Source organism: Sciurus carolinensis, unplaced genomic scaffold, assembly GCF_902686445.1.
Source record: "Sciurus carolinensis unplaced genomic scaffold, mSciCar1.2, whole genome shotgun sequence".
NCBI lineage: Eukaryota > Metazoa > Chordata > Mammalia > Rodentia > Sciuridae > Sciurus > Sciurus carolinensis.
The window spans coordinates 3,506-18,004 of record NW_025920426.1 but is presented as its reverse complement, the minus strand read 5'-3'; the positions used below and the strand labels follow the sequence as shown (position 1 = coordinate 18,004).

Below are 14,499 nucleotides of genomic sequence, written 5' to 3'. Positions count from 1 at the left end.
TTTTTGGCACCTTTGTCTAGTATGAGAAAATTGTATTTATTTGAGTTTATGTCCATGTCCTCTATTCTGTACCAATGATCTACCTGTCTATTTTGGTACCAATACCATGCCATTTTTGTTACTATTGCTTTGTAGTAGAGTTGAAGATCTGGTATTGTGATACCCCCTGCTTCATTCTTTCTGTTGAGGATTGCTTTAGCTATTCTGGGTTTCTTATTCTTCCAGATGAATTTCATAATTGCTTGCTCTATTTCTGTAAGGTACGTCATTGGGATTTTAATTGGAATTGCATTGAATCTCTAGAGCACTTTTGGTAGTATGGCCATTTTGACAATATTAATTTTGCCTATCCAAGAACATGGAATATCTTCTAAGTGTTTCCTTAATTTCTATCTTTGGTGTTCTGTATTTCTCATTGTAGAGGTCTTTCACCTCTTTTGTGAGATTGATTCCCAAGTATTTTATTTTTTTGAGGTTATTGTGAATGGGGTACTTTTCCTAACTTCTCTTTCTGAAGATTCATCACTTATGTATAAAATGCATTGGATTTATGAGCATTGATCTTGTAACCTGCTACTTTACTGAATTCACTTATGAGTTCTAAAAGTTTCTTGGTGGAATTTCCTTGTTCCTCTAAATATATAATCATGTCATCAGCGAACAGGGAGAGTTTGATTTCTTCTTTTCCTATTCGTATCCCTTTAATTTCCTTGGTCTGTCTAATTGCTCTGGATAGAGGTTCAAGGACAATGTTGAATAGAAGTGGTGAAGGAGTGTATCCCTGCCTTGTTCCAGTTTTTAGGGGGAATGCTTTCAGTTTTTCACCATTTAGAATGATATTGGCCATGGGCTTAGCATAGATTGTCTTTACAATGTTAAGGAATTTTCCCACTATCCCTAATTTTCCTAGTGTTTTGAGCATGAAGGGATGCTGTGTTTCTCTCACCCTGCACAAAACTCAACTCAAAATGGATCAAGGACCTCGGAATCAGACCAGAGACCCTACATCTTATAGAAGAAAAAGTAGGTCCAAATCTTCAACATGTCGGCTTAGGATCAGACTTCTTTAACAGGACTCCCATAGCACAAGAAATAAAAGCAAGAATCAACAACTGAGATAGATTCAAAGTAAAAAGCTTTCTCTCAGCAAAGGAAACTATCAGCAATTTGAAGAGAGAGCCTACAGAGTGGGAGAATATCTTTGCCAACCATACTTCAGATAGAGCACTAATCTCCAGAATCTATAAAGAACTCAAAAAACTCTACACCAAGAATACAAATAATCCAATCAACAAATGGGCTAAGGAAATGAACAAACACTTCACAGAAGAAGATGTACAAGCAATCAACAGATATATGAAAAATTGTTCAACATCCCTAGTAATAAGGGAAATGCAAATCAAAACTACCCTAAGATTTCATCTCACCCCAATTAGAATGGCGATTATCAAGAACACAAGCAACAATAGGTGTTGGCGAGGATGTGGTGAAAAAGAAACACTCATACATTGCTGGTGGGGTTGCAAATTAGTGCAGCCACTCTGGAAAGCAGTATGGAGATTCCTCAGAAAGCTTGTAATGGAAACACCATTTGACCCAGCTATCCCACTCCTCAGCCTATACCCAAAGGACTTAAAATCAGCATACTACAGAGATACAGCCACATCAATGTTCATTGCTGCTCAATTCACAATAGCCAGATTATGGAACCAACCTAGATGCCCTTCAGTTGATGAATGGATAAAGAAACTGTGGCATATATATACAATGGAATATTACTCCACAATGAAGAATGATAAAATTATGGCATTTGCAGGCAAATGGATGAAACTGGAGAATATCATGCTAAGTGAGATAAGCCAATCTCAAAAAACCAAAGGAAGAATGATATCGCTAATAAGTGGATGATGACACATAATGGGGGGTGGGAAGGGTTAGTGTTGGGGTTGCAGTTGGGTTTAGGGAGGGGGGCAAGAATGGAGGAAGAAAGGACTGTATAGATGGAGGGGAAGGGTGGGAGGGGAGGGGGGGAAGGGAAAAAATGGCAGAATGAATCAAACAACATTACCCTATGTAGATTTATGATTACACAAATGGTATGCCTTTACACCACGTACAGACAGAGAAACAACATGTATCCCATTTGTTTACAATTTTATAATAAAAAATAAAAAAAAAATAAAATAAAATAAATGCAAGATTAAAAAAAAAAGAAATAGAAACAAGAACAGGCAAAAGAAAAACAATATAAAACAATTTCAAAATATACTAATCAAAAAATCCTATCCTTCAAAAAGCAAAGCAAGAAAAAATAACTACATTTTTAAAATGCTAAAAATGTGAAAAAGAAACAAATGTGTCGGTGCATATATTCCATGAACCAATCAGGACATCAAAAACAGAAAAACAAAAACAGAAGAATAAAAGGAAAAAAGAAAATTCTTAATGAAAAATCAAAGAATCATTTCCACTAAGCTCATCAAAATCATCAATAAGAATAGAAGATCAATATCTATGCCTGTCTTTGCATCCATTTCTTCTTGAGCTACATACTGAATGTGCAAGCAAGGGCTGAGGGATCCTTCCATTTTTTTTGTTGTTGTTGTTGCTCATCAAGCTGCCACTTAGAGTTCAAACATTCTCAGCTTCTCTTCTCACCAGTATCAGATAGGATGATATGGGAAGTTGTCAGCTAGACTTTTGTGTGCACAAATCAGATTGAAGCACTCCCAAGGTGGGGCCACTGCAAAGTTGAGTGGAGTTATAGGCAGGTGGTGCTTAGGTCTAATGAGACCTCAGGTATCTTGGGTGGTGATTGCTCTGGAGAGATTAGATCAACACACCCTTAGGACCTGGCATTGCTGATCTCTGCTGGGAGTCTGGATCTCAGGAGTCTCCCTAGGATTCTACTCTGGTTGGGGGAGCCAATCCTTCATTCCCTTCTGTTTCCTATGAATACAGCATTTCCAGGCTTCCCTGGCTTTGTTCATTTGTGTATTTACATCCACCTGTTCAGATTCCCAATCCCCTTCGGCTGGTTATGTGAGACACTAAACACAAAGGGGGAAGTGAGTTGGGCTCCCCTTCTCTTTTCTGACTTGAATCCCCCTGAATAAAATGTTCTCAGTGCTCATTTTGCACTTGTTCTGCTAGGCACACTCTAGGTCACATGACAGGTGCTTGCCAGAACTATGTAGACATGTTTGCTCATATCTCTCTTCTCCTGAAGCAGCAGCAGCTGCAGTGTGGCTGCCTCAAGATGGCTCCAGACTTACGTCTCCATGGTCAGCTGGGAAAAACAGGGCACTTTTCAAGTACCAATATACAGTGCAGCTTCTGGATCAGTAAAGGCAGCCTACATTTCTAATCTCAGAATTTTCCATAATAAATTTTCTATTGTATTTCTATGTGTTCTCCCTCTGTTCTAAAACAATGCCACTACTATAAGTGCCTACATAAAAATATCTGAAAGATACCAAGTAAACAACCCAATGACATGTCACAATATGCTAGGAAAAAAGAACCATTCTGAAAACAATAGAAGGAAGGGAATAATTAAGAGGTAATATTAATGATATATAAAATAAAAACATAAAAAGGATCAATGAAACAGATGGTTCCTTGAGAGGATAAACAAGATTGATAAACCCCAGTTATCTTAAAAGAAATAGTGAGGAGATTCAAGATGGTGGACTTAAGGAAGGCTGCATATTTAGTCACTCTCTGACTTAGGATTCAAACACCAGGAGTACTGCTTCTCAGCAAGGTGGGTGAAAGAGGGACTTCATTACAACTCAGTATTGGACAGTGTCTTTGAGACACAGAAATTTGTGTACATTATAAAAATAAAAGAAAGATTGCATTGGCTCCAAGCCAGTTGCAGCAGTAGCAGTAGTGGCACTTGTTCTAAAGTTTCCTCTTAGAATCAAATTCATGCTATCCCAGAAATTTTGGTTTGAGATCTTTCAATTCAATTTTGATTACAGAAATTTTTAATTTCTCCAATAATTTTCTTTCTAATCTATTCATCATCCAAATGCATATTTGCTTAATCTCCATGTATTTCTATAATTCTAGTTTTTTTCTTGCTATTGATTTCTAAGTACTCTTTTTTGGTTTTTTTTAGATATATATTATGTTCTGATGCAAGTAGTTATGTAATTTTTTGTACTTGCTGACTTGCTTTGTTTCCTAAAATATGGTCCATTTTGGAGAAGGCTCCATGAACTTGTGAAAAGAAAGTAAACTTATCTGTTGTATGAAATATTCTATAGATGCTTGTTGGGTCCATTTGTTTATGGTATTTCTTATGTCTGAATAGTCTTTACAGATTTTTGTCTGTCTGATCTATCTGTTGATCAGACAGGTGTCTTGAAAGCTCCCCATATTACCATATTGGATTCTGAGTTTTAAATTCAAGTAGTGGATTTTTAAATGTAAGTTGGTGCTCTGACATTTGGCTTATAAATATTTACTGTCTTTAAAACTTCTTGTTGAATTGTTTCCTTTACAATTATGGCGATACTCTTTGTTTCTTCTAATTATGACTTAACCTCTTCTTTGTTTTATGTTATAACAGTATCTACTTTTTGCTTTCCATCACGATTTTCATGGGAGATCTTTTTTCTTCATTTAATTTTCAGTCTATAGATGTCTTCATCTGTGAGATGAGTCTCTTGCAAACAACAGTGTGTCTTGTTTTTTTAATCCATTCTGCCAATCTGTCTTTTAATTAGAGAGACAAGATCATTTATGTTCAGTTTGTTAAAAAGAAATCTTAATTATTACCTGACATTTTTATTTGTTCTGATTTTTACTTTTTCTAATTCTCATTTTCTTAGTTACACTTCCCATGAGAATCAAGATGTAAAGTTTGTTTTTAATGTCTTCCCTAGGTAGTTTTTCTTTAATCACTTTCTGCAGTGCTTGCTTAGTAGTCATGAATTCTTTTATTTTATGCTTATCTTAGGAAGATGTGTATTTCTCTATAAATTCTGAAATATATATTTGTTATATGTAGCATTCTTTGTTGGTAGTTACTTCATTTCAGGATATTTCAAGGCACCCTGGGTTTTAGAAATTGAGTTATGAAATCAATTTACTCTTTTTTTAAATCTACCTGATTACAATGAATGATCTTTTATTTTTCTGTTAGATTTAATTTGCTAGTATTTCATTAATGACTTCTGTAACTATGTTTATTACATAGATTAGCACATAATTTTCTGTTCTTTCATTCTCTGCTTTTTCCAGCAATATCACTCACTTTTACTAAATGCATATTTAGAAGAGGAATTGCCTATGATAAAATAAAGACCCTTTGTAAAAAAGGGTGAAGAAGGTTTTCTTTTGTGAAATGAAGAACATTTTTGCTGATATGTCTCTTTTTATCTTTCTACAAAATAAATTGTCACAGACTTTTCCTGAGTATTAAGAAAAGTTCCAATTTATTAAAAATGTTCCTTTCCAAGAAGAAAGGTAATTTTTGTGAAGGAATGTTATTTGAATCATGGGTTATTGGAGTAAATTATGTACCTTACAAAGAATATTTTATCAGTATTTTGTTTTATTATTACTGCCTATTAATTATACAGAATAATTGATTTCAATGTGACACCTGTATATTTATATAACATACTTTAGTCATATACACTCTCCATTTAACCTTTTTCAAGTTCCTTTCCATCCTTCCCCCTATTCTCTTTGCCTACTTTAATAATCTCCTTCTATTTTCATGTCATTATTTTTCTGAATTGGAGATATGAAAGAAAACATGTGGAATTTATCTTTCTGATGTTGACTTATTTCATTTAAGATAATGCTCTTAGTTCCATACATATTCCAGAAAAAAACATGATCTTGTTCTTCTTTATGGCTGAATATTATTCTGATGTGTAAACATGCCACATTTTCTTTATTTATCTACTGATGGGCATGTCGGGTGAAATCACAACTTGGTTCTTGGCTATTATAAATTGTACCACAATAATCGTGTGTTTGAACATATCTCTAGAATAAGATGATATTAATTATTTTAGGTATATACCAAGAAGTGGTACAACTGGATTGTATAGTAGTTCTTTTAGTTTTCAGAGAGATTTCTACAATGATTTTCAGATGAACTCTACCAATTTACATTCCCACCAACAGTATTTACATACTGTTTCTTTTCCCTAACATCCTCCCAAGCAATCATTTTTTGTGTTCTTGATGATAACAATTTTGTTAGCTTTTCATCACTGTGACAAAAATACCTGACAAGAACAACTTATAGAAGGATAAGTTTATCTCAGCTCAAGATTTCAGAGGTTCAGTCTATGATTGACTGACTCCATTGCTACAGACACAAGGTGAATCAGAACATCATATTGGAAGGTCATGTTGAAGAGTATCGCTCCATTCAAGGTGGCCAGGAAGCAGGAAATGAAGGGCCTCAGGGAAAATGAACCCTTCCAGGGCATGCACTCAGTGACTCACATACTCAAGCTATCCCCCACCTGCCTAAAATTACCACCCATTTAGTCCATCTGAACATGGATAGACTGAGTAGTTTACAGCTCTTATAATCTAATAGTTTCACCTCTAAATATCACTGTATCAACACAGGATATTTTGGGGTACACCTTATATCCAAACTATAACAATTCCATGCTTGGCCCCCAAAAGCCCATGTCCATCTCACAATTCAAAATGCATTTTGTAAATCTCCAAGAGTCCAATAGTTTTAACAGTTACACTACCCATTTCCCCAAAAACTAAGTACAAGTCTCATCTGAGAATCAAAGCAAGCTCTTGGGTTTGAGTTCCTGTAAAAATCAGAAGCAAGTTACATAGATCCAATATACAATGACCTGAAGTAAACATTCTCATTCCAAAGGGGAGGAATAGGAGCATACAAAGAATGAATGTGAACAAAGCAAGACCTAAACCCAGTCTAGATTGGAAAAGTTTGAAGATTTAGGCTAGAGAAAATTTTGAATTTTGTAAGCAGAGCTTAATGGATGATTCTGGCAGGAGCTCAGACCAGAACACTGATAAGAAGGTAGACAGCAAAAACTGCTCATGAGGTTTTACAGGGGAACATGAACTCTTCTGGAAATTGTACTAGAGGTCACCACTCACTTTACATTCTAACAAAGAATTTGTCTGTATTTTTCTCATGTCCAGTGACTTTAGATAAGGTCAAGTTTAAAGGTAATTGACTAATTAAAATGGCCAAGAAAATTTCAAGGCAGCACAGCAAAGAGTTCTCACATGGATAATGTTGGAAGCATGTAATGAAGTTTACTATAATAATCAAGAGCAGAAGGAATTTTAAAACTTGCAATGTGTCCATAGAGGTTCATGTAAATCTGGATCCAGAAAGATGTGGTTGTAAAATACATTACAGTCATTAAAAAAATACTAAGTATTCCATTGTGTATATATACCACAGTTTCTTTATCCACTCATCTGTTGAAGTTTCTTTATCCACTCATCTAGGTTGGTCCACAACCTAACTATTGTGAATTGAGCTGCTATAAAATAGAAAAAAATAAAAATGAAAATATTTAAAAAATACTAAGTAGTTTGCACTGAGGCACTAGGAAGGATAACTTGAAGACAATTCAGGAATTGTCAAGACCATACTCATCCCAGGTTCAAGGGTGTAAAAATAAAAATTCCTCTGAGAATGGACCATGAGGACACTCTGCACAAAAAGGCCTAGGAAGTTGTTTCACATGTTCAGCTATCCAGGCATTCAGAGGCTCCTGCAGCTTTGATCTAAGGGAATTCATCTTCTGCTCAAATTGGGGCAGACCTTATTATTTTTATGGTGCTAGTTCTGCAGGAATGCAGGATTCTGGAATGAGCATGCCACTAAGGCTTTAACAGACTTCAAAGGAAGGTCTGAGAGTCCATGGAAAAGGGTAGCCTGGTCTGAGTTTCTGCAGGCCTCCAAGGTGAAGTGTAAAGCCAAATCTGGATTGCAATCCCCCCTCCCCAGTTTAATAGATGATAGCAATGTGGAACTACTACTGAGGAAAGCTTCTGACTCTGGAGAAAAACAGTCTAAAAGAAAGGTCACATGGACTGCAATTAACAAGTTCAATGGAATGGGGCAGCCTAAGTTCTTTGGTGGCAATATCTCACCATCACTTGCCTTAGATGCTTGGCATTTAGCTACAGAATGTAATGGTTGCCTGGCCACATTTCTGTCTTGTTTTGGTACCATTCTTTCTTTGTATGCCCCCCTTTGAAAATGGGGGGAAAAGTTTACCCTGTGATATATACCTCAAAGCCAAGAGTTCACCTGAAGTCTTAGAAGAGACTTTGTACTTACACTTTTTGACAATGCTGAAACTGCTAAGTCCCATAGGACTCTTGGAGATGGACAAAATACATTTTGAAACATGAGATGGACATAAGCTTTTGGGGTCCAAGATTTGAATAAGTACACAAATTTGGGCAATTATAAGTCTTCATGTTACCAGAAAATACTTTTAGAATTGAGGATGAGGCAGAGATCAAGGAATAGGAGTTTGAGAACAGAAAATATTATCCTTACACATAAAACTAAAGTGTAATAGTACTAGTGCTGACTAGATCCATGGTATGCTGAGAGTGGATGAGAAATACCCATTTAGTACAAAATCTCATTTATAGAAACATTGGGACAGGACATTGATTTCACCCAAGATAAAAATAATAATAGGCTGGAATATGTTAATATAAAGTAAATGAACAGTAGAATGAATTGGACATAACTTTCCTATTTTCAAATATGAATACATAACCAGTGAAACTCCATATTATGTACAACCACAAGAACAGGATCCTAATTAGAATAATTTATATTCCATGTGTGATACTATGTCAAAATACACTCTAGTATCATGCATGTCCAAAATAACAAATGAAAAATGAATTATCTAAAAAAGAAAAAAAGAAAAAATAAGTAACAAAAGTTTTCAATTAATACAAAGTACTAAACTGACACTTAAATGATAAAGATGATTATATGTGGCAAGTATAGTGAAAGTGGTAGCGCTAGGGAAAATAGAGGTTTGTTGTGATGACAATGGACTGACAAGGGATAGGTGCCAAAACTTCAGGTATCTAGGCAAAAAAAGAGTGTAGTGTGCATTGGAAGCCTGGAACCCTAAACTGTTAAATAGTTGCCATGCAATATAAGGGATTCCAAATACTCCATTAGTCCTTTGTTTCATTCCCTGCCTTCTTTTATTGATATATTTTTCATCAAATGGATAGATGAAGTACACATCAAAGAAGAGCCAAACTCTTTAATCCCTGAGTAGCAACATGGATATATTGCAGTTCAGTTTGATTCAGAGATGGGAGAAGCAAGGTGAGACTTAGCCCTTAATGGGTGAAGGAGGGGGTTGACATGGATCTGAAGGTTTTGAAGATGAAATACTAGAAGTGGTATTGGAAAGTGCACGATGCCTTCCCTTGTGATGACCCCAGACACATAGTATAGCATCACAGTTCTCTTCATCTTCTTTTTCACTCTCGGAGGAACTCTCACCAAATGCATGAGGCTTCTCATAAATGCAGCAGCATTTAGATGAGCGACGGCCCAAGTGCTCATTGTCTATTGTATCACTTGACCATTCCACTCTCTTGTCTGACTTCCCCTTCTGTAGAGGAGTGGATAGAATACTACCCTTCACTTCATTTTCCAGTGTGACTGTGGGCTCTGATATGACTTCTGTCAGCTTAGACCCTGTATCTTCCATAGAAGAACTAGAAGGGGGACAAAGAAGGGAAAGTGATGTATCCATGGAGTCTGGAAAAATTATGAACCCAAATTCAAATCAGAGTCACAGTCAGAATCAGGATACTGTGTCTGTTTTTTTGCCTTAAAACTCCAAAATCTGCTGTACCCAGTTCACCCTTTCTTCTGATATTAAGTGTTTGATCAAAATCAGATCTTGTGATCAGAGCAGTTTGGTTACCAGGGAAACTGAAGAAGTGAGAGGAAGAAAAGGTGGGCCAGACTATTTCAGTTTCCTGTAAGATTAAAAATCAAATTGCATTTTAAATGTGTAACATTATGAATATGTACTTAAGAAAATTTCCCATGTATATAAAATAATTTCTGATTCTTGTTTAACAGTGACACCACACACAGACACAGACACACACACACACACACACACACACACACACACACTTTTCTGTTTCAGGGTAGAAATAGTCTATTGTATGTACTGATGATTTTTAAAGATAAAGCCTAAAAAATATGACAGACTATGAAGAGAATTAGATATTTACACTAGTGTCCTCAGAAGATCATTAAAGTTTTATCAACTAAGAATAAAATTTTAATTGATAATTCTTAGTAATTTATCAATATGAAGATAGTAATATGTCATTAAGTTTAGTTTTCCTGGAATGTTAGCTAGTAACATAGGCAAGAGGAAATAATTGTATTAGTACTGGTGATAACCAGGAAGAAAATAACTGTCAAAAACTTTATTGATCATTTAAAACAAAGAGAAAAATCCTTTCATATTTTGAGTGGACAAGAACAAAAATGTGTACAGGATCATATCTGATAAGACATAAGGAGGTGAGACTGACCAAAGCAGATTAGCAAACTAAAAAATTTTAACTAGAAAATAGAATAACGGGGGGTTTTCGTGATTCCCCCTTATATACATACCCATATAATTGGAAACTCCTGCTGATCATTCTGGTCTTATCTAGGTGTCTTATCAGCAGCCATTCTTATGAGACCAGTTTTGTTTATGCTATTTGTTATTCTTGTCTCCATGACAACTGAGAGAAACAGAAGGAATGAATGATTCTGAGGAGACCTGACTTACACAAGTAGGAGGAGTTAAAAAATATTGTTCCATATACCTGCTCATTTCATGAGAAATCTAGATCTTTAGAAACCATGGTTTTGATCCTAGGCATTTCAATACCTCACTGCTTATCCATACCTGATAATTTAATTTCCCTTCTGGCTCATTAGAGTTGAGTTTCTCAAACTTGGGTGTATATGAAAATTTCTTAAGAAACTTTTTAAAACCACATATCCACAGGCCTATCCCAGGAAAAATAAAATTCAAACATGGCATAGACATTTTATATTTTTACATTCTGTAAATATGGCCTTAAAGTATATTTAAAACATTGTGTGGGACAACATTAATTTGATCAAATAAAACATTCTGTAGCCAAACTAGATAGTGGGATAAAAATGTACCATTCTAGCCTAGGACTTTTAAAGCTTTTTATCCCTAAAGAACCTTATATAAGTGTATCTTTGTTTTTATAGTCAAAACTGCTTATGTTTAGATAATATTAGAGTCACATGAAAGTTTTAAAATAATAGCATAATTGATATAGATTTTCTCAATGATAACATTGCATAGCTATAAGTTGTTTATAAAAATCCTAATTATGAACATTGGAACAATACCATTAAATAATTGCTACATATTTTATGGTCAGATTTCTTGGTCTTTCATCTATATTGAGCTGACTTTAGTACAGGGTAATAGAGAAGGGGCTAGTTTCATTCTTCCACAAATGGGTATCCACTTTTCCCCAGTACCATGTGTTAAAGAGACTTTATTTTATCCACCTTATGTTTTTGGCAATATCATCAAGTATGAGATGATTGTATCTGTGTGGGTTAATTCTGTGTCTTCTATTCCATTGGTCTTCTTGTCAGATTTTATGCCAATATCATGCATATTTGTTACTAAAACTCTGTGGTATAATTTTAGGACAGGAATTGAGATGCTTCAAGCCTTTTTCTTATTGTTCAGAATTGCTTTGGCTACTCCAGGTTTTCAATTCTTCCATGTGAATTTTAGGACTGTTTTTCTAGTTCTCTGAAGAATGTAATTGATATTTTTACAGAAATTGCATTGGATCTGTAGACTGCTTTTAGTACTATGAACATTTTAACAATATTAACTATGCCTATCCAAGAACATGGGAAGTATTTCTTCAATATTTCTCTAATATTCTCTTTCATTTCCTCCTTCAGTGCTCTACACTCATCAACATAAATGCCTTTGATATGACATATTCCCGGGGTGGTTTCCCTTTTTTATTAATTCATTTTTGTTATACATAATATTGTTTCATTTTGACATAATTATACAAGAAAGAAGTATTATCTGTTCCAATTCAATCCCACGTCTTCCCCTTTCTCTCTCCTTTTCCCTCTTCTTATTTCCTTTCATCTACTCCATTGTTCTTTGTTTTATTTATTTATAGCTTTTATAAAATTAGTCCCTTGTGGATATAGGTGAAAGTGAGATTAACTGATAGATTCTAATATGTACATAGGAAACTTAGGTCAGATTCATTCCACCACTAAACGCTTTTTCCACCCCTCCTACCTCCCTCTCAATCTCCTTCCTTTATTCTACTATTGTCTCTTCTATTTATGGAATTCCTTTTCCCTTTTCTTTTTTTCTTTTTTCCCCTAACTTTGGTCTAGCTTCCACGTATGAGAAAAAAACTTTTTTACTTTGATTTTCTGGGTCTGACTTATTCCACTGATCATGATACTCTCCAGTTCTATTGTTTACCTTCAAGTGTCATAATTTCATTCTTCTTTATGACTGAGTAATACTTTGCTGTGTATATATACCACATTGTCTTTATTTACCTGTTAATGGGCAGCCAGGTTTGTTTCACAGCTTGGCTATTGTGAATTGTGCTCTGTAATATCCTGATTTTACAGTTTGAGATATATGCCAAGGAGTTGAATAGTTGAGTCATATGGAAGATTCATTCATAGTTTTTGAGGAATCTCCATACTGCTTTTCAGAGTGGTTGCACTAATTTGTAGTTCAACCAAAAATGTATGAGTGTAGTAACTTTTCCCCAACATTCTCACTAATACTTATTATTAATTGCATTCTTTTTATTTTTTATTTTGGAACTGGGAATTGAACCCAGGGATGTATAACCATTGAACTACATCTCCAGCCCTTTTTATTTATTTTGGAGGCAGAATCTCAATAAGTTCCTTAGAGTCTTGTTAAGTTGCTGAGAATATCTTTGAATTTAAAATCCTCCTGCTTCAGCCTCCTGAGTCATTGGGATTATAGACAAGCACTGTCATGTCTGGTTTATTGTTACTATACTTGATAATTGCTATTCTGGCTGGGGTGAGCTGGAATCTCAAAGTAGTTTTGATTTTCATTTTTCTGATTGCTAGAGATGTTGAACATTTTTATATACCTTTTCGTTGTTTGTATTCCTTCTTTTGAGAAGTATTTGTTTATTTTGCACTTTCATCAATTTAATTATTGGACTTTTGGTGTTATGATTTTCGAATTCTATATAGTGTAGATATCATTCTGCTAGCTGACAACCAGGTGCAAAGATCTTCCATTCTGCAAGCTATCTCTTCACACACTTCTTTACTGCTTCCTTTACTGTGCAAAAGTTTCTTTTATTTGATGCTTTGTGGAGAGTGGTGACTTGGATTAATGGTCTTTGATGCCTTGGAGCTGTGGCTGTGCTTTGCCCTGGAAAATTTCTGTGCAAAGTGCAGGATGATATTGCTCAGGAGCTATGGTAAAGCCCTACATGAGAAAGTTTTATGCAAAGATACAGAACAATAACAGTCTTGACCTTAAGCCCAGACACCAGCAGCCAGGGTTAGAGAATTCTGAGCATAACAAGACAACCACAGTTTCTTGCAAGTGCTGCAAACTTCAAACCTGCCTGCTTTACAGAAACTCTATAGACAATGGGCTTCCTGGATACAGCAGGATAATAACAGAATGTTCCTGGCACTGCAACAGAATAGCTACAAAAATATTTCTAGTTCTGTAACATTTCAGTGCACAAACAACAATGTGCACTAACTTCCTGATTGTGAGACCCTATATAATAAACATGCTGAGTTAGCTTGGGGTCACTGCTCCTCCATCAAAGGTCAGTGTCCCACCTGGTCCCAACTTTTCCTCTATGTGTTTGTGTGTCTTTCTTAATACCCCATTGTTCTTTGCAGGTTTCTAGGGTTTGGCCAGGCAGGTCACAGTAATGCCTTCCCACCTAATGACTTTTGTTATATTCTGTTTGGGGGTCTTGTTAAGTAAGTTGATTCCTGTGCCAATATGTTGGAACATTAGGTCTGCATGTTCTTCTAGGAGTTCAGGGTTTCTGGACTAATTCCTATGTCTTTAATTCACTTTAAGTTGATTTTTGTATAAGGTGAGATATAGGGGTCAAATTTCATTCTTTTACATTGTTAGGGTGGTTCAGGGTGACTGGATGGGGGCAAGGCATCAAGCAGTCTGCACATGCGCAGAAAAACAATGTAGTCTGCGGATGCCCAAAGGAGCAACATCAGGCACTGACAAACGACCCCAGTCAATTCCTGGAGGACGTGGAGTCCTCAAGCTTCCCCTGCCCCACCCTGGGGTTAGAAAAATTCAGCACCATAGGGGCCATGTGCACTTCTCCGGTGGACGGGAAAATCTCTGCAGGAGAGTCGTCCTGCAATAAAGTTTC

At 35.7% G+C, this 14,499-nt stretch overlaps 1 protein-coding gene across 1 annotated transcript; it reads right to left on the bottom strand.

The window, feature by feature from the left end:
* Positions 1–9,356: 9,356 nt before the first annotated feature.
* Positions 9,357–9,785, bottom strand: LOC124975722 (E3 ubiquitin-protein ligase PPP1R11-like). Its single transcript, XM_047538305.1, has one exon. The coding sequence runs from the start codon at positions 9,783–9,785 to the stop codon at positions 9,357–9,359; it is 429 nt and encodes a 142-aa protein (XP_047394261.1).
* Between the last annotated feature and the right edge of the window lie 4,714 nt (positions 9,786–14,499).